At 40.8% G+C, this 20,221-nt stretch overlaps 1 protein-coding gene across 2 annotated transcripts in view; it reads left to right on the plus strand.

Moving 5' to 3' along the window:
- SRPX (sushi repeat containing protein X-linked) overlaps window positions 1–20,221 on the plus strand; it is a 149,119-nt gene that overhangs the window by 121,844 nt on the left and 7,054 nt on the right. For both annotated transcript variants that reach the window (XM_077294776.1, XM_077294777.1), the window contains 4 exons: window positions 3,257–3,378; window positions 4,822–5,001; window positions 16,039–16,172; window positions 17,910–18,031. In XM_077294776.1, coding sequence (XP_077150891.1) covers window positions 3,257–3,378; window positions 4,822–5,001; window positions 16,039–16,172; window positions 17,910–18,031 — 558 coding nt within the window. The remainder of the gene's footprint in view (window positions 1–3,256; window positions 3,379–4,821; window positions 5,002–16,038; window positions 16,173–17,909; window positions 18,032–20,221) is intronic.

Below are 20,221 nucleotides of genomic sequence, written 5' to 3' on the forward strand. Positions count from 1 at the left end.
CCCAGTTATGACACTAGATGGGGTACATCAGGTTATATAGTTAGTTTAGGAGGAGCCAACCATGTATAGGATAGAGGGTATTCCTGTTTTGGGGCAGAAGGGCCAGGGAACTTGTGCAGGGCGGCTGGACTCCGTAACATTTAAGGAAAATAGCCCAGCCATCCAGGGGCCAGCATCAGAGACAGCATCAGAGACAGCAGCAGAGATAGCAGATAGCGGTGACAGCAGTGGCGAGAGCAGAGGCTACTGCAGGAGTCACAGCAAGACAGTAACACAGGTCGTTCCGAAAATGTGGCAGCTTACTACTTGGGCAGATGCCCTTATGTCTGAAGCAAAACAGACGAGGGAACTCCTAAAGGTAGTTAAGCTGGACAGGGAGGACGCTGCGATACCGTGCGGGACGGGACATCCTGGGAACACCCTGTAGAACGCAGGGAAAAACACAGGGAAAGCGAAGGATACATTCTGTGTGGAACCTAAGGTTGATGCTGTCACTAAAATGGACATGCTGCTTATGAAAACAAGTAAAGTTCTATGTTTAAAGTTGGAACCGGACTCTGTCTTTTTATTTACTAAATCAGATGAAGAAGTTTTCCTGCAAGCCAGGGAGGATTTGGAAAACCAGGCAAGTGAGTCAGTGGGACTGTATATATGTGATGCGGGCGGTCAGGGTGCGCTTAAGCAGACACCTACTGTATGTGGGCCACGACTACGGCCCTGGCTGCCCCTCACAGAGGTCACAATTTGCATCGTTTACTTTTGGCAAGAGTATTAGCAAGAGGAAAGGGGAGGTCATTATGGAATATACAGTGGGTACAGAAAGTTTTCAGACCCCTTTAAATTTGTCACTCTTTGTTTCATTGCAGCCATGTACTCTGCACCCCACTTTGTCTGAAAAAAACTTAGTATTGAGTAGAGGCACCCCTTTGAACTAGTACAGCCATGAGTCTTCTTGGGAATGATGCAACAAGTTTTTCACACCTGGATTTGGGGATCCTCTGACATTCTTCCTTGCAGATCCTCTCCAGTTCCGTCACGTTGGATGGTGAATGTTGGTGGACAGCCATTTTCAGGTCTCTCCAGACATGCTCTATTGGCTTTAGGTCAGGGCTCTGGCTGGGCCAGTCAAGAATGGTCACAGAGTTGTTCGGAAGCCTCTCCTTTGTTATTTTAGCTGTGTGTAGGGTAATTATCTTGTTGAAAGGTGAACCTTTGGCCAAGTCTGAGGTCCAGAGCACTCTGGGAGAGGTTTTCATCTAGGATATCTCTATACTTGGCCGCATTCATGTTTCCTCCAATGACAAAAAAGTCATCCTGTCCCTGCACCTGAAAAACACCCCCATAACATGATGCTGCCACCACCATGTTTCACTGTTGGGATTGTATTGGGTAGGTGATGAGGAGTGCCTGGTTTTCTCCACACATACTGCTTAGAATTATCACCAAAAAGGTCTATCTTCATCTCATCAGACCAGAGAATCTTATTTCTCTTAGTCTGGGTCCTTCCCACACTACCATAAAGGTCTGACTGGTGGAGTGATAGTTGACTTTGTGGAACTTTCTCCCATCTCCCTAATGCATCTCTGGAGCGCAGCCACAGTGATCTTGGGGTTCTTCTTTACCTCCCTCACCAAGGCTCTTCTCCCACGATTGCTTAGTTTGGCTGGATGGCCAGGTATAGGAAGACTACTGGTGGTCACAAACTTCTTCCATTTAAGGATTAACCTTGAGTACTGCAGAAATTTTGTTATATCCTTGACCAGATCTGTGCCTTGCCACAATTCTGTCTCTGAGCTCCTTGGCCAGTTCCTTTGACCTCATGATTCTCATTTTGTCTGACATGCACTGTGAGCTGTGAGGTCTTAGTCTACGTTCACATTTGCGGTCTGCGCCGCAGCTTCGGGCGCCGCAGCGTCGCTGCATGCGTCATGCGCCCCTATATTTAACATGGGGGCGCATGGACATGCGTTGCACTTGCGTTTTGCGACGCATGCGTCACTGCGGCGCACGCGTCCGGGCGCAGAGGACGCAGCAAGTTGCATTTTTGCTGCGTCCAAAATCAACCAAAAAAAGGACGCATGCGTCGCAAAACGCAGCGTTATGCATGCGTTTTGCTGTGTTTTTGTTTGTGTTGTGCGTTGCATCGCCGACGCTGCGGCGCACAACGCAAATGTGAACGTAGCCTTATATAGACAGGTATGTGCTTTTCCAAATCAAGTCCTATCAGTTTAATTAAACACAGCTGGCCTCCAATGAAGGAGTAGAACCATCTCAAGGAGGATCACAAGTTAATGGACAGCATGTGACTTAAATATGAGTGTCTGAGCAAAGAGTCTGAATACTTATAACCATGTGATATTTCAGTTTTTTTCTTTTATATTAAATTTGCCAAAATTTCTACACTTCTGTTTTTTTTCTGTCAAGATGGGGTGCAGAGTGTACATTAATGAGGAAAAAATGAACTTTTTTGAATTTACCAAATGGCTGCAATGAAACAAAGAGTGAAATTTTTTTTTTCAGTACCCACTGTATATCACATCACTCTTCATAGTCACAGCAGAATGATGTTACCTTTGATAGCAACAATGTCCATTTCTATTCTATTCAATTCTGTTTTTCTACACAGAATAGTCTGCCCAATCACAAAAGACAAAGAGGGATTATTTTTGGACCATTTTTAACTTGAAAAGCATAAAAAGTCTGGCAGTGCACTTTGTTATTAAATGAGCTGTTAATTACTACGAGGTTACCATAAGTTTCCTTTATGAAGTCACTTTGATATTACTAATGCTATGTTTGTGTTAAAGAGCTTGAAAGGGGTTGGATACATTCCTAAAAGACCGGAGAGTTTTACACATGTTTTTTCAGGGCAATTAGAGACTGTAATTCACTACAAATCAAATTTGTTTGAAAAATTAATGGAACTTAATGAATTTGAATTTTGATAGATTCGATCATCTCTAGTGCTGGCGTGACATTTTCACCCAGGTTTAGGGTATACTCTAGTCCTTTCTCAGACAAGTAAGTGGGAAGCAAAAGTGCTATGTTGATGTCACCTTCTATTAGCTAAGACCAGTCTATTAATTCATATTTTATTCTACTAAAATTGAATTTTTATTATATATTAATTATATCTGACAAATTATCTTTGAGTCAGGTAAGAGCCTTTGTCATATTTTGTGAGTAGAAATACATTTCACCAATGCAGTAATGTTGAGTATGATGGATAAGTTAATCACATCAAAGTTTTTTGTAGTGTCATATTAAAAGGACTTCCATCCGGATCTGACTTCCCAGAGGGAGATCATAAAATCCAATACACTGTATACGATAGAGCTGAGAACAAGGCATCATGTAAATTTACTGTGAAAGTCAGAGGTATGTATAACAATGATTGCACTAGATCATGGATTTTTAGAAAGAACTATTAGAAATTCAAATAAGAAGCTCTTTGTGGGTCAATTTATGGGAATTATTGTTGAGAACGTACGATTGTTGTTTTTCTGTTATGACTTTATGCATGTGGTGGAGATATCTGTACAGAATTTGTACGGCTACACCTAATATTCATACAGCTTTACACTCACTGGCCACTTTATTAGGTACACCTGTCCAACTTCTTGTTAACACTTAATTTCTAATCAGCCAATCACATGGCGGCAACTCAGTGCATTTAGGCATGTAGACATGGTCAAGACAATCTCCTGCAGTTCAAACCGAGCATCAGTATGGGGAAGAAAGGTGATTTGAGTGCCTTTGAACGTGGCATGGTTGTTGGTGCCAGAAGGGCTGGTCTGAGTATTTCAGAAACTGCTGATCTACTGGGATTTTCACGCACAACCATCTCTAGGGTTTACAGAGAATGGCCCGAAAAAGAAAAAAAATCCAGTGAGCGGCAGTTCTGTGGGCGGAAATGCCTTGTTGATGCCAGAGGTCAGAGGAGAATGGGCAGACTGGTTCGAGCTGATAGAAAGGCAACAGTGACTCAAATCGCCACCCGTTACTACCAAGGTAGGCCTAAGAGCATCTCTGAACGCACAGTGCGTCGAACTTTGAGGCAGATGGGCTACAGCAGCAGAAGACCACACCGGGTACCACTCCTTTCAGCTAAGAACAGGAAACTGAGGCTACAATTTGCACAAGCTCATCGAAATTGGACAGTAGAAGATTGGAAAAACGTTGCTTGGTCTGATGAGTCTCGATTTCTGCTGCGACATTCGGATGGTAGGGTCAGAATTTGGCGTAAACAACATGAAAGCATGGATCCATCCTGCCTTGTATGGAGCATCTTTGGGATGTGCAGCCGACAAATCTGCGGCAACTGTGTGATGCCATCATGTCAATATGGACCAAAATCTCTGAGGAATGCTTCCAGCACCTTGTTGAATCTATGCCACGAAGAATTGAGGCAGTTCTGAAGGCAAAAGGGGTCCAACCCGTTACTAGCATGGTGTACCTAATAAAGTGGCCGGTGAGTGTATATTACAGTGTATGTGCCACCATACTACTGCTAATGTTATATTGTGGTTCCATACAAATCACTGGTTGTCTTGGGTCTGAGAACCCACATTAAAACCGTGCATAAACAAGGAATATTTCACATTCTCAATTAAAATATAAAAATGGTACCAAAGTAAAACCATATTAATAAATTATATTTGCTAAGTTTGTCACATTTAAGGAAAAGTCATGTATGAAAAAGGTAATCCAGTGTGTTCGCCAATCAATTCCAGAATATGTCTTTATCCAACTACACCACAATACCTTGGTAATACGAACTACCTAATAAACTATTTGCTTCTTCTCTGTCTTTTTACTAAGTAAGGCGCTGTGCTAAGCTGAATGCTCCTGAGAATGGATACGTCAAGTGTTCAGGAGCTAAAGAGAACTATGGTGCAACCTGTGACTATTTTTGCATGGGCGGTTATGAATTGCAAGGAAGCCCCGCTCGTGTGTGCCAGTTCAATTCTGAATGGTCCGGAACAGAGCCCACGTGTTCATGTAAGTATATATTAAAAAGCATTAATATTTAGTATTAGTAATATTAGTATTCTTCCTATTTCTTACATTTGTAATTTACATGGGTACACATGAGAAAAGAGGCGCCCTCTGCTCAAGGAAGGTGCAGGCTGCACTTGGGTGGGCCCAAAGTACTAACTTAAAGAAAAACAGCCACACTCAGGCAATGTTATAATTTGCAAAGTAATTGTAGGTATTTATTACATGTGTAGGACAACACCACAGAAAGATGAGACACTGAAGGTTAGGTTTCGACCCTTGCTGGGACTTGGTCAAACCTTTCTTGTAATTAATTGGGACTTGTGAAGAGATACTGAAGGATGAAGTCACCACTGGGGCTCTTGTGTCTGCATATATGAAGTGTGGCACAAGAGGTGTTATTTTGTTATTTCAGTTCTTCAGTACAAAAAGTGAAACTCATATATTAGATAGTCTCATTACAGAGTGATCTATTTCTAGTGTTTATTTCTGTTATTGTTGATGATTATAGCTTATAGTCAATGAAAACCCAAATGTAATTATCTCAGTAAATTAGAATACATCAGCTTGAAAAAATGATTTTAACATCCGAAATGTTGGCCTACTGAAATGTATGTTCAGTGAATGCAGTCAATACTTGGTCAGGGCTCCTTTTGCATCAATTGCTGCATCAATGCGGCATGGCATGGATGCCATCAGTCTGTGGCACTGCTGAGGCGTTATGGAAGACCAGATTGCTTTGATAGCAGCCTTCAGCTCATCTGCATTGTTGGGTCTGGTGTCTCTCATCTTCCTCTTTACAATACCCCATAATTCAACATTTCGGATTTTAAAATAATTTTTTCAAGCTGGTGTTATAAAGTATTTCAATTTACTGAGATAATGACTTTTGGGTTTTCATTGGCTGTAAGCCATAATCATCAACATTACCAGAGATAAACACTTGAAATAGATCACTCGGTTTGTAATGACTATATAATATATGAGTTTCACTTTTTGTATTGAAGAACTGAAATAAATTAACTTTTTGATGATATTCTAATTTTGTGAGATGCACCTGTATGTTCCCAAAATAAGATTTGGTGCATTTTTTACACTGCAGAATTTCAGCACCATTAATGCACCTATTGTTTAACCTCTTCATGACAATTTTCAGTTTTTTTGCATTTTAATTTTTCCTCCCCTTCTTCCAAGAGCCATTCCTTTTTTTATTTTTCCATCAATATAGACGTAGAAACTCTTGTTTTTTGCGGGATGAGATGTACTTTTTTTTTTTTCAATAATTTGTATTAATTTTTCATTATATAAAGGGCATGGATAAACGGGTAGGGAAAAGATAGGGACAGGGAGAAGAAAGAAATCCCCAAGTATTATGGGGAATGAGGGAAAAAGAAAGACAGGCATATGTACAAACCAACATACAGTATCATAAATTTACCTAAAGTAGCCGTTGCTTCATATTGGCGCCTAAAAGTAAAGCAACCTTTCAAAGTACTAAATCAGTATGGAATGTTAACAGAGTACAACATTGCTTAAAAAAAAATAAGCGTAGTAGTAATGTTAATATGCTCGAGTAGTGAAAAATCTGTGAGCTGAAGGTAGAGTAAATAATAATAATGTGTAGTATAAAGCCTGCCATGTCAGGGATGCCCCCTTGCAACCCTAAGACTATGTGGAGGGAATGTTCGGTTCGATAAAAAAAATAAAAAAAATAAGCTTTTAAAGTGGAAAAGAGATATTACAGTTACTCAGATAACTAATCGTAAATTGCACACGTAGATTGTTCATCCAGGGCAAATACCCATCTTCGCTATGGAGGGTGGACCAAAGAAGGCCCCAGATGGTTTAATTCCAGCACATTTGAAAAATTCAATGCCCTCGTCCGGAGAGGAAACATGAAATAATCCCGACGGGAGTTTCACCTGGAGGGTTGACGATCTATTCCAGATGTAAGAAAACCTGGCTCGTAGTAGTTCACGTGTAATATGCGAGAAGGCTTTCCTATTTTGGAGAGTGACTTTTGACAAGTCCTTATAAAAAACCAAGTGTTTGTATGGGGATGAGAGAAATCTCGGATCCTTCGACATACCAAGAAGCGCGTTCCTCACCCAATTTGGGTAAAACGAAACAATAACGTCACATGACAGATTCTTTGGAAGTGAGGGCGGTCTACGTATTCTAACGGCTTTTTCGATCAGAAGACTTTCATTAGTATTAGGAAACAAGTAGGAGATCATTGAGGAGACGTAACCTTCCAACTGGGAAGGCTGGATCGTCTCTGGTATACCCCTGATCTTAATGTTATTCTTCCTTCTAAAATCTTCAAAATTGGCTAAGTTGGTTTTGAAGAGATCCATATTTTTTTGAATCTCCTTCAGTGATTTTAAGGTCTTGGGTATGGTTTGAGAAACGCTGTGCTCGTTCTTTTCATTTTTGTTGTTAGATGCAGATGATTCTGGAACAAGCGAAGAGCCAACGGATAAGGTAGAAGGATTTAACTCAGTGTCAGTAGTTACCGAAACTAATATCTCTTTAAAAAGTTTTTTATGAAAGCTTCGGATGTTTTTGAGTTGTTAATTTGTTTAGATTCAAAATTGACTCTTTTACCGCAAAGATTCGTTGTGATTAGAAATGATTTAAGAAGAGACACCATGAAGCCCTCTGTCGGGTGATCATCAGATGCGGGAATCTCTTCCAGTAGTAGTAAATTAGGGGAAGGTCTTTTAGAATTGTGGTTTTCAACAGGTTTAAATTTATCACATGGAACTTCGTTTAATGAGGAGCTTTCAGGGGTCATTTGAATCATAGTCAGAAATGTCAGAGGTGTCAATGTTCTCAAAAAGTTCCCTTGAATGTGATCCCTCCAGGCTTCCCAAGGATCCTGAAAGGCTGTCAAATGGATCTATCAATACGTCCTCATCACCTCCGTTCCCATGAGCCCTTAAAGAAGCATCAAATCTTTCAAAGGATGTGCCCAGAGCCCTATTAAACTCTGAATTAATCCCAGGAGTGTTCATCAAAATCTCAGGACTCTCAGAGACCTCTCTTAGTGGTGTCCCTTTAAGCCTCTCACTCTGTGTGCCTTTGGTGATATGGCAGGAAGAGCTAGCATCATCACTATTATGGCCGTCTGACTGTGAGTTAGGAAGATCATGTTTCCCATCAGCGCAGGTGTTCCCCCTTAAATCCCCCAAAATATGTTTATATGGGGATGCTTTTGTGAGTAGTGTGATACTGTGCTGCGGTATGCTTACCGGCGCTGAGTACCATTGGCCCCCTCCTGTGTCCTGTCCAGAGCACAGTCTCCTGTCTGCTGCACCTAGCATGGTGTTTTCTTCCATGCTGGAGCTCCCCCGGCACGTTCCTGAGACCACTTCCTCTGCAGGCGGCGGCTCTCTTTTCTGTGTCCTCTGTCCTGCGGTCTGTGCTGCGATCACAGTCCGGGGTCCTGCGGCTGCCCAGTTCTCCGGCACAAACTCCTGTGCCCTGTGATTCAAGCTGCTTCCCTGGCTTTGGCTGGCTGGCTGCATTTTGCCGGGCGCCTGCTGTGGAGGAGTCTCTGAATCATTCTCAGCTGCTGCGTGCTTCCTCCAGGCGCCTGGGTCCACCGCGGCTCCTTGCTTCTTCTTTCTGCTGCCGCTTGTCAGTGAGAGTGTCACTGGGAGAGGAGCTTTCAGCCCGGTCTGTGTCCCGTGGGTCCACTGTATGCCAGAAGTCCTCGGCTTAGCCAGGGCCCGGCAGGGGGTCGGCTTCCAGGCTGCAGGTCCACCATGTTTATCTCCAGGCGAGGGAAAAGCTCCTCCAGAGCCACGTCTGCTTTCTTGTCCTAGAGAAGGATTTCTCTCCACATAATTGGGTCCCCTCTTCTTATAACTGGTACCAGGCATGCTTATAAATGCTTTGGGTCCAAAAATTTCCACTTTTGTAAGCTTTTGGCAACTTGAATCTGGGAAATTGGAGGAGCTCCTGTAAGGCCGGTTTCACACGTCAGTGGCTCCGGTACGTGAGGTGACAGTTTCCTCACGTACCGGAGACACTGACACACGTAGACCCATAAAAATCAATGCATCTGTTCAGATGTCATTGATTTTTTGCGGACCGTGTCTCCGTGTGCCAAACACGGAGACATGTCAGTGTTCGTGGGAGCGCACGTATTACACGGACCCAATAGAGTCAATGGGTCCGTGTAAAACACGGACCTCACACGGACATTCTCCGTCTGGGGTCCGTGTGCGTGCAGGAGACAGCGCTACAGTAAGCGCTGTCCCCCCCACATGGTGCTGAAGCCGCGATTCATATGTTCCCTGCAGCAGCGTTTGCTGCAGAGAAAATATGAATAATAGTGTTTAAAATAAAGATCTATGTGTCCGCCGCCCTCCCACCCCCTGTGCGCCCCCCCGCTGGTCAGAAAATACTTACCCGGGTCCCCCGTCGGCTGTCACTCCTTCCTGGTCTGGCCGCGGCTTACTGTATGCGGTCACGTGGGGCCGATCATTTACAATCATGAATAGTCGGCTCCGCCCCTATGGGAGGTGGAGCCACATATTCATGACTGTAAATGATCGGGCCCACGTGACCGCATACACTAGAAGCCGTGGCCAGACCAGGAAGGAGCGACAGCCGACGGGGGACCCGGGTAAGTATTTTCTGACCAGCGGGGGGGCGCACAGGGGGTGGGAGGGCGGCGGACACATAGATCTTTATTTTAAACACTATTATTCATATTTTCTCTGCAGCAAATGCTGCTGCAGGGAACATATGAATCGCGGCTTCAGCATGATGCAGAGTGGGTACCACACGCTCCGTGTGGTACCCACTCGCCATACGGGCGGCACACGTGTGCCGCACGTATGGCCTCCATGAGTTCCCAGGCACACGGACACGGATAACTCCGGTACCGATTTATTCCGGTACCGGAATTATCTGGACGTGTGGGACAGCCCTAAGATAGGTCTGCTCCTGTTCCCGTGCAAACCCAACCCCCGGATGAGATGTACTTTTGAATGACACACATTGTAGTGGAAAATGTGAAGAAAAACAACTTCCAAGTGGGTTGGAATTGCAAGAAAAATTTGGAAAAAAAGCTGTTTTGCTTTTTAGCGCTGTGTGAGGACTTATTTTTTGCTGTTGCCAAAAATAAGCAATTTAGGCATTTTGATTTTTATTTCTCATTACGCCGTTTACTGATCGGATCAATTTACTTTATATTTTGATAGATTGGATTTTTACGAACGCAGTGATGCCAAATATGTTTATATATATATATATATATATATATATATATATATACGGTATATATATATTTTTTTTTAAATGTTTTTCTTAATGGGTCAAAAGGGGGGTGGATTGAACTTTTGTATGTTTTATTTTTTTTCAATTTTTTTTTAAACTTTTTATTGTATTTAACCCCTTAAGGACCAGGGGTATTTCCGTTTTTGCATTTTTTGCTCCCCTTCTTCCCAGAACCATAACTTTGTTATTTTTCCATCAATATGGTCTTATGAGGGCTTGTTTTTTGTCTTGTCTTTTGACAAGTTTTTCTTTTGAACGACACCATTTCATTTACCATATCATGTTTTGGAAAATGGGGAAAAAAACTCTAAGTGCAATGAAATTGCAAAAAAAGTGCAATTTCACAATTGTGTTTTTTTTTTAACCATGTTGACTAAATGCTAAAACTTACATGCAATTATGATTCTCCAGGTCATTACGAGTTCACAGATATAAAACATGTATAGGTTATTTTTTATTTAAGTAGTGAAAAAAATCCAAAGTTTGTAAAAAAAAAAAAAAATGACACCCTTTTCCAAGACCCGTAGCGTCTCTATTTTTCGGGATGTCAGGTTGGGTGAGGGTTTTATTTTGCGCACCGAGCTAACATTTTGGGCTCATTTCCACATGCGAGAAACACGTCCGAGTCTCGCATGTGGAAACCAAGCTGTGGCGCCGGCACTTTGGAGCGGAGCGTGTGGCTCCATGTGTTCCTATGCGGCCGCACGCTCTGCTCTGGAGTGCCGGCGCCAAAGCTTGGTTCCCACATGCGAGACTCGGACGTGTTTCTCGCATGTGGAAATGAGCCCTTTTATTGATACTATTTTGGGATAGATACGATGTTTTGATCGCCCGTTATTGCATTTTATTGTAATGTTGCAGCGACCAAAAAAACCGTAATTCTTGTATTTTTATTTTTTTCTCTTTACAACAATTACTGATTGGATTCATTATTTTTATATTTTGATAGCTTGTGCGTTTCTGAATGTGGCAATACCAAATTTGTGTATGTTTTATATTTTTTGTCTTATTTTGAAACGGGGTGATTTGAACTTTTACTTTTTTTTAAAACTTTTTTTTCTACTTTTTACTTGCTTCAATAGTCTCCTTAGGAGACTAGAAGCTGTGATCTCCTGATCACTTGTGTTACCCTTTCTTGTTCATGAAACCATATATGTTTTATGTATTTGTCTGCTTTTATTAATCTGATACCCAATTGGGTTTTTTTTCAGGTTGGACCTAATTAATCTAATAACTAACCAGTAAAGACTAAACGAACAGCTGCTGTGAGCTATTATTAATAGCCTTGGAACATTTAAGGCTAATAGCCCCTTTCCCAGATTATTCATATCAGCAGTCTGCTTTCACTATGCTAGTTATGAAAATTATGCAGGAGCACACGCCATTTTTTAAAAATTTATTTAAAAATAAAAAACAAGTACAAAAAAACATACAAAGCACTGATTATATAACACACTGACATATTTCTATCTATCTATCTAGGTCCTCATCACTATCTTTAAACATCTTTAATACATAACACGCATTAATTTCCATGCTGCATTTCATTCCATATGTGTCACACTGACAGTACACGGAGAGCACACAGACACACGGATGTCACACACATAAACACAGCTGGCACATGGACACGGACCACAGGTCTCACAAGTACTTGTTTTTCCAGTACCACAATCACCAGGATGTACGAAGGGAGCTAACATGTAGCTGTCCATTCTGGTACAAGGGGAAACCTTATAGTTTTCTTCCAATGTATTTCATATTTAATGTATATTGTTATTTACACAGCAATTAATAACCTATGCCATTTAGCCTTTTATTTCTTTATATTGTTTATATTATTGAAGGATGCCTTCTAATATCTGAATCACATAGACCTGCTTTTCACCTGCCTGATGAATACTTTAAATTCCTTTTTTATGTGCACCAAGAAGGCAGTATATGCCCATTTACCTTATCTGTAATCTAACTGAAATTATATCTGCTGTCCTCCTCTCTGTGTTAAGCTATTAATCACACTGAGAGACTGTACCGGAGTGGTGAAATAAACTGTCTTCTTATTTTGTCTTCCTTATTATCTCCCTCTTTAAAATACCTTCTCTGGCAGCAGAAAAATGAATGAATGAGAAGAATTACTGAGCTAGAAATAAATTTCTTATTTGACTTAAAGCACAATATCCGCAAGTTCAGGTTGTGAGCTGGATTTTGTTTCTTGGCATAATCTAATAGATCTAAAGAAACTCTGAAACCTGAAAGACTGTTAGTGAGGAACCAGCACCGTACCACCCTACCCAATGTCACTATTATGTTGGCGAGATCACTCGGTATGGTCTCCTCATTTGCAAAAACGTTCCGCACCCTCGGGGGACAAGTAAGGGCAGCTTGGAACAGTTTTACACAGACACGCCTATCCACGCAGGCCCAGGGAGACACAGGGAGTGGGAGTGTGTGGCCCACGCAGTCACTGACATGGCACCACACTCACTCACAATCCTAATAGGCTAAGAGGCCCCTTTCACTAGCACCCATGAAGCAGTGCCAGGTCAACCCGGTAGGACAGCCACCAATTCCTTGTTAGATATAAGCCCAAACCTTTAATGGGATTATATCGGCCACAAATCAGCCTCAGTAGCATGGAACGTTTAAACCGAGAACATGGATGTATGGATTCGTGGATCGAGATAAAAGAGCAGCTCAAGGTTAAATTATATATTTTATTGCCTTAAGGGCACACTAGACAATACACTATATGCATAATGGTCATACATATATAATGGTAAGCTATGGAAAAACAGGTCTTAGTACAAAATTATAAGCCTGTTATACAAAAGTCAGTTATTGGCTTGATGTTCGGTTGTTGGATGCTGGCAATGACATGGGAGGTGTGGGAGCCAGCTATTTCCGGTTTATTCCAACACGCTGCACGGTGTGGCATCCCTTGGCAGAGAACGAGTTTCCACATCGACACATGTGCTTTTAACCCCTTGGTCAGTCATTCTTTGTTCTGCCCCCCCCCCCCCCCCGGATGGTCCTAGTTTCCCTCTCACTTGCTCTGGCAGCTGAAACTCCAAAACCTATGATGGATCATAACTTCTCTATGAAAGGTCATAGGTTGGTGATTTTCGGATCCAACTGGGCCTCCATTACACTTGGAAACCAAGCACATCTTTGCTACCTGGCTTCTACTAGCTGTTCTACTAATCTACCTACCCCTTGGTGCTAGATTGGGTAGGGAAACCAGTGGGCAATAGGCCTGTTCCCAAGATCTTGAAAATGTATACAGCTAGGAGGTACGATAAGTCCATAGCTCCATAACTCTTTATTAAATTACGGCTCACGCCCAGCTGAGTGAATTCTTTAATCAGTTAATAAGACTTAAGGTACCGTCACATGCAGCGACGCTGCAGCGATATAGACAACGATCCGATCGGAAGCGTCGCTGTTTAGGTCGCTGTAGAGATGTCAAACACATCAGCTCCACAACGATGCAGGAGCGATCCTGCGACGTAGCGGTGACTCACTAATCATTCTCACAGGTCGTTAGCTCCATGTTTAACATTGCTGGCATCGTTGCTTTTGCTGTCAAACACGACGATACACGCCGATCTGACGATCAAATAAAGTTCTGGACTTTAAGCTCCGACCAGCGATATCACAGCGGGATCCAGATCGCTGCTGCGTGTCAAACACAACGAGATCGCTAACCAGGACGCTGCAACGTCACGGATCGTTGTCGTTCTCGTTGTAAAGTTGTTTAGTGTGAAGGTACCTTTACACTTCCAAGAGGGATCCATCCTGCTAGGAAAAGCTTGGTCCCAGCTATCTGCTGGAGGCGTGAATTTATCTCGGCCACCTACTGAGAATGGTTTCGTGCCTCAGCTTCACACTTTGTAAGATGACTGTAATCTTGAACCAAATATGATAATTGATTGGCAAGACATTATAGCCCCCATAATCTTCACACTGTCTAAACAGAAATTAAAGCTAAATGTCTTAAGATAAGGCTAAATAAAGAGTTGGAGATTAAGAGTAGCTACCTGCAATAACTGGCACTACAACTAATTTGCATACCTTTTTAACAGGGAACATTGCCAGGACTATAAATCAGCTGGTGGTCTACAAGGGGAATTGGTACCACTCAGGTCCTAAATAGTGAAGTTCCTGTAAAGCAATTTTTACACATACCTCTTTTCTCAGCTACAGTCAGATTGTCTCTAAAACCACCAGACACTAACCCCAATAATTTCCCAATAACAAAAAAGTGGTTGTTACCTATTCTGTGCTCCCTAGCTGCTAAAGTATTATGCTGAAAAGAGAAATAAATAAACAGAAGCAAAAGTATATGGACCTACAGGAGACACCTGAATGTTTTTCTCTAAATTCATTATTCAGCTCCCGAACTCCAGATCTAATACATGATTTATTTTGCCTACTGCCTCTGTACTTGCAGCATTCAGCCTTGAACATCATGATCCCGGAATTTATGTGGATAAGATGACCAGTTCAGGTTGTTGAGGTCAGGGTGACCCGAAGACATTTATTACTACTTATGAAAACGAAGATATTTTTATTACCTTATATAAATAAAGATAAAAAAGCTGAACACAAGTAGCATCGAAATTAGCTTTGTACTTGTGGCTGTGTATAACCTGTTAGTCAAGTTTTTTTTAACAATAATTTTGCACAAGGGATATTAATTCAAATGATTGGAAATAATATGTAATTTAGAGATGAGGGTCCTGATCAAAACTAAATACTGTAGTAAACTACTTTGAACTGGCTGAGTTATCTATTTTATGGTGAACTATACTGATATATGAAGATTTGGAGGACATGCTCGTTTACATGCATTCCTTATAGGATGGTGTAGCCAATGTGCTGTGCATTGATGGCACACAGTGCAGACTATCCCATCAGTAAATGCATGTGAGTAACAAATGTAATCCTACAGCAATCTTACTGATCATGAACAAAACCTGAAAGGGGTTGTCCGGTCAAAACCGATAAATCTGCAGTCACACCACCGTATATACCCGACGAACGCTATCCGATTTTTTTTTTATCAGACAGCACTTGGACCAATATTATTAAATGGGAAAGTGCTAATGAGTATTTTGTTTCATTGACATAATCTGTAAGTCAAAGTCAGGAGTGGGTGATAAATACAGAAGTGGTGACGGGTTTCTATTATGCTTTTCTCTGATTGTTCCACTCCTGGTTTTGGCAAATACTGACAGTGTGAACACGGCCTTATACTATTTATGGTTGGATTTATTATTCCTTTACATATACCGCCATAGGAGGAACACTATCAGCCATCGTTCTCGAATTAAGATGTGACTTTGATGAGAGTATTGTATTTTCTTCCAGCATGCTTTCTGTGCCATGTGCACCTCATTAGAGGAACGGTTTGATGTTTTGCCACATTGTGCTCATTGTGGTTATTGGAGTGGTGGTGCCTTATCCCCGAGTGGCCGATGAGACTGGATATGGAAATGGAGCTAGTGAACCGCCACAATGCAGTATCTCCACACTAATTTATTTAGAATTCATTTACATCATGATTAGACTGTTCATTAAGACACAAGACATTTCTATTAATATGACTGAATAAAGGATCTAATAGCATTCTGCACCCTATTCAGTGTTTTATCAGTCTTGTTTCTAGGCATGGTAATTATATAGAGTGTTTATATTGTTTTATAGAAGATACATTATTTTAATATTATTTTTGTGTCTTTCATGCAGTTATGAATATTAATGTGGCATTGAAAAACGCTGTTGAATTTTTGGATCAGTTTTATGAAAAGAGAAGATTGGTTGTAATATCCACACCTAGTGCTGCTGATTTTTATTATAGGTTACAAGTGGGAACGCTTCAGGTAAAGAGAACAAAATGTTATTATTTTGTTCACAGATCATAATAGTGATTTGAATTCTCATGACAATTTTGATAACACAACAAATATAATCATATGAGACTTATTTATCCTCATAAATCTGTCAATAGGTTGAGAGTAGCCATTTTTTGCTCTTATTTTATTCCTGCAGATCCCCTGACTATTTTATTTTTTTAGTTTTTAGAAATTCCCCAAACATTTCCAGATATATGAACCTTTTTATTTCGCTCACGGACACAATTACTGTGTCCCAAGAGCCTTAGGAAGTAGGGACCAATTTATTAAGGTGTTTTCACCAGAATTTTAGCATAAAACACCTTAAAAAGTCTCTAAAAGTGCAAAAGTTGAGCAAAAATGTGGCAACTTTTGTCATTTTTACGCAAGTAAATGCACACAATAATTTCCCACCACAGTGAAAGTAACAGTGATGTCACCATCCAGGGGACAGACATACAGTATAATAATACAAAGAAAATGCACACAGTGGTGTCACAGTGTGAATGTATTGAGCACAACATCATAATACAAGGGTAACGCACACAGCAATGTCACAGCACAAGGATAAACACAGGATCCTATCACATGAAGAATGCTCACAGTGATGTTACAGTACCTATTGTGCCCTCCGAACCAAGGACTAATTGCAATTTTTGAACCTATAGCTAAGCCACGTGACTGAAAGCTTTTGCTTGTGTATTTTAGAAGAATACAACTTTGTTTAGCAATCTGTATTTGATGACTAGCGAGAAGAGATACTGTCAGGACTCGCACATGTTGTTAATGTCAATATATTGACTGCTCTTCGATCTCTACATTTAGAGAACAAATTTCTTTTTTTCTTTGCACTAAATAATATATAAGTATTATATCCTCCTATTTACAAGCATGACTCCAGCTAATGCAAAATATTTGTCAGGTAGTTTCTGCTTATTCCATGTGTGAATATAGTTTGTGTGACCTGTGGTTGCCCCAACAATCCGTTCTGGAAAATGGAATTAGACGGCATTATCCAGACATTGTAGTGGTTATTAGCAGGCGGGTAACATAGACACCTCTAGACCTTCTGGTATAAATAATTCATACTGCACTCTTTTATCCCTGACCTGAGCACTAGGAAACATATCAATGTGCTTAAATCCACTGTAATTTGATGTAATGCATAAAAGCCATTATTGCCCCTTTGCTCTTATAAGGGTTAAGGATACGTTCACATTTCACGTTGGGCGCTGCAGCGTCGCCGCATGCGTCATGCACCCCTATATTTAACATGGGGGCACATGGACATGCGTTGCACTTGCGTTTTGTGACGCATGCGTCACTGTGGTGCATGCGTCAGGGCGTAGAGGACGCAGCAAGTTGCAGTTTTTTCTGCGCCCAAAACCATGCAAAAGTGGACGCATGCGTCACAAAACGCTGCGTTGTGCATGCGTTTACATTTGCGTTGTGCGTTGCGTCGCCGACGCTGCGGCGCACAACGCAAATGTGAACGTAGCCTAAGACATGATCTGATTGCTGTAGGTACAAAGACCAAACAACAGATATTGGAGAAATGTTCCGCCAGTCTTACCTGATTACCAACAACAATGAATCCATTTCTGCTTCATGTATCACTAGTGCTACATTTCCCCCATTGTATTTATCATGTTAGGTTATTATCGTATTAGTAGACTTTGTGTGATCTTTCTATATATTTACTATTGATTTTCTTTTTCCTTCTAGCAAGCTCAGTGTGGCTTAGACTTAAGACATGTGACAGTGATTGAATTATTTGGTGTATATCCGACTTACATTGGAAGAATAGGGCGCAGACTACTCCCCCCGGCATTAGGACTACAGCTGAGGTATGGAGAATTATAAGTATCTGTAAAACCTATGTATTTTACATACTGAATTGGAAGCAAATAAGCAACAAAACTACAAGAAGACTGAATCATTCCTTTTGTGCAAATGTTGTTTCATTTATATACAGTTCTGTAAGGCTGCGTTCACACCTGCGTTTGGGCATTCCTTTTATTCCATTTTTGGGAAAGGTCAAATGGAATTAACATCTAAAATGGACCAGATGAATAACTGACGCAAACGAGAACAGAAGTGTCCAATGGATTATTATAGCTTCCATCTTGGTTCCAATATGTGTCCTTTTTAGAATAGAATAAAAGTCCTGTATGATCCCGGAGCCCATAGAGGCCTATAACAATCAATGGGGCTCCTCTGCTTCTGTTTGCATCAGTTATGGAACAAATCCTTTTTGGACATTAACTCTGTTTGTTCCTAAAACGGAACAGCTGAATGGAATGTCAAAACTAGAAATGAGCAAATAAATTTGCGGGACCCCCAGGTCCTGTTTTCATTAGCCAGCCAAACATGACACAATACGTATGTCACTCTGGAACAATGATGTCACGCGAGAGCGGGCACAGACAGAAGAACAATATATGGGCCCTTGGCAGTCTGGTAGATCCTCGTAATACACAATTCCACCTGCTTTGCAGATGGAAGGGACCCTATTACCTATTGGGCCCCTGTGTGGCGGCACAGGTTGCACTAGCGGCAGCTCTATAGTTATGCCAGGCAAGATGATCAAAAGAGGAGTCACGAATTAGGGCAGGCAGTAGGCAATTATCAGGACTCTGGTCTATCAGCCACAGAATATTGATATGGCGGCTAGAACAGGGTCCTGCGGATTTATTCTCTCATTTCCAATCAAAATGCAAGTGTGAACATAGCCTAACAGGACGAAATCTTTAGACAAAGCTTTATAGTCGATCTGTCACCGGAATCACAATGGAAACTGTATATATTTTGAAATAGATCTGAGACCTGATGAGTTTGTTATACTTACTTTAAAAATACATGTCAGAATTGGCGATTTAATCCTGATATTAAAATGAGGATTTTAAGAATACTGCTAAGGAATGAGAGAGCCAATGAGCCCAAGTGTGTTCAATCTCCAACCACAAAATCTGACTGAAGGCTATTCAATCTCTGCCCCTCCGGCTTGTCTGCTGCAGCTTGCACTGAGCAGTGCGAGATTTCAACAGCAGCAGGGAGGAAGGATACAAAGACTGCCAATGAGGCTAAATGGGCAATGATTGGGCTTTAAGATTCAAAAAAGTATTTTACCTATATTCTTATTTTCAAAGTAAGTAGACTAGTCTCATAAGGCATAAGAGATCTACATTCTGCATTGTGAAAACTGGTGATAGATCATGTGACAGATCCCACATTATATACTATCAAACAGGTTGTCTCTATTGTCTCTACAACTATACCACAAGTATTGGAGATTTTTGCATATGTTTTACACAGAAAGCTGTAAAAGATGGCAGTATGGTATATAAGCATTGTGGCAGCAAGTCTGCCCTTAATGCCTAATGGCAAATTCTCTTTTATTTTATTATCTTCTAATTAATTGATGTTCTAACTCATCCCTATTCCTCACATTTTATTTTATTTTTTTTTATGACTATGTGTTTTTCTGATATTCCCAAAATATCTTTAATTATTGAAATAACTAAGAGTCAAATAATCAAGAGTAACGAGTTGGAAGTAAGCTCTCTGGATGGCTGTGCATAATTAATGATGTTTAAATTATTGAAATTTTAATATTTGAATGAGGCCAAGTAAAAATTTCTCTACACTTTATAAAAAACAAACCTGATGTTTATGTTCCAGTGTAATCAGGGTGAGAGCGGGAGAAGCAAAGAATCAAATGTCAACATATACAACTCTTGCAAAAATTAAGAGACCACTGCAAAATGTTCAGTTTAGCTGATTTTTCTCTTTATATGTATTTTTTAGTAAAATGTAAATTGTTCTTTTAGTCTATAAATTTCTGACAACATGACTCTGAATTTTCAAGCAATAAATTTTTTTTATTTTTTTTTTTCTGAAAAGGAGAAATAGTCAAAATTACAAAAAAAACCTCAGGGTTTTCAGACCTCACGTAATGCAAAGAAAACAAGTTCATAATCATTTAGAAACAACAATACTAAAGGTATGTGTCCACGTTCAGGAAACGCTGCGTGTTT

Source organism: Ranitomeya variabilis, chromosome 3 (assembly GCF_051348905.1).
Source record: "Ranitomeya variabilis isolate aRanVar5 chromosome 3, aRanVar5.hap1, whole genome shotgun sequence".
NCBI classification, from domain to species: Eukaryota; Metazoa; Chordata; class Amphibia; order Anura; family Dendrobatidae; genus Ranitomeya; species Ranitomeya variabilis.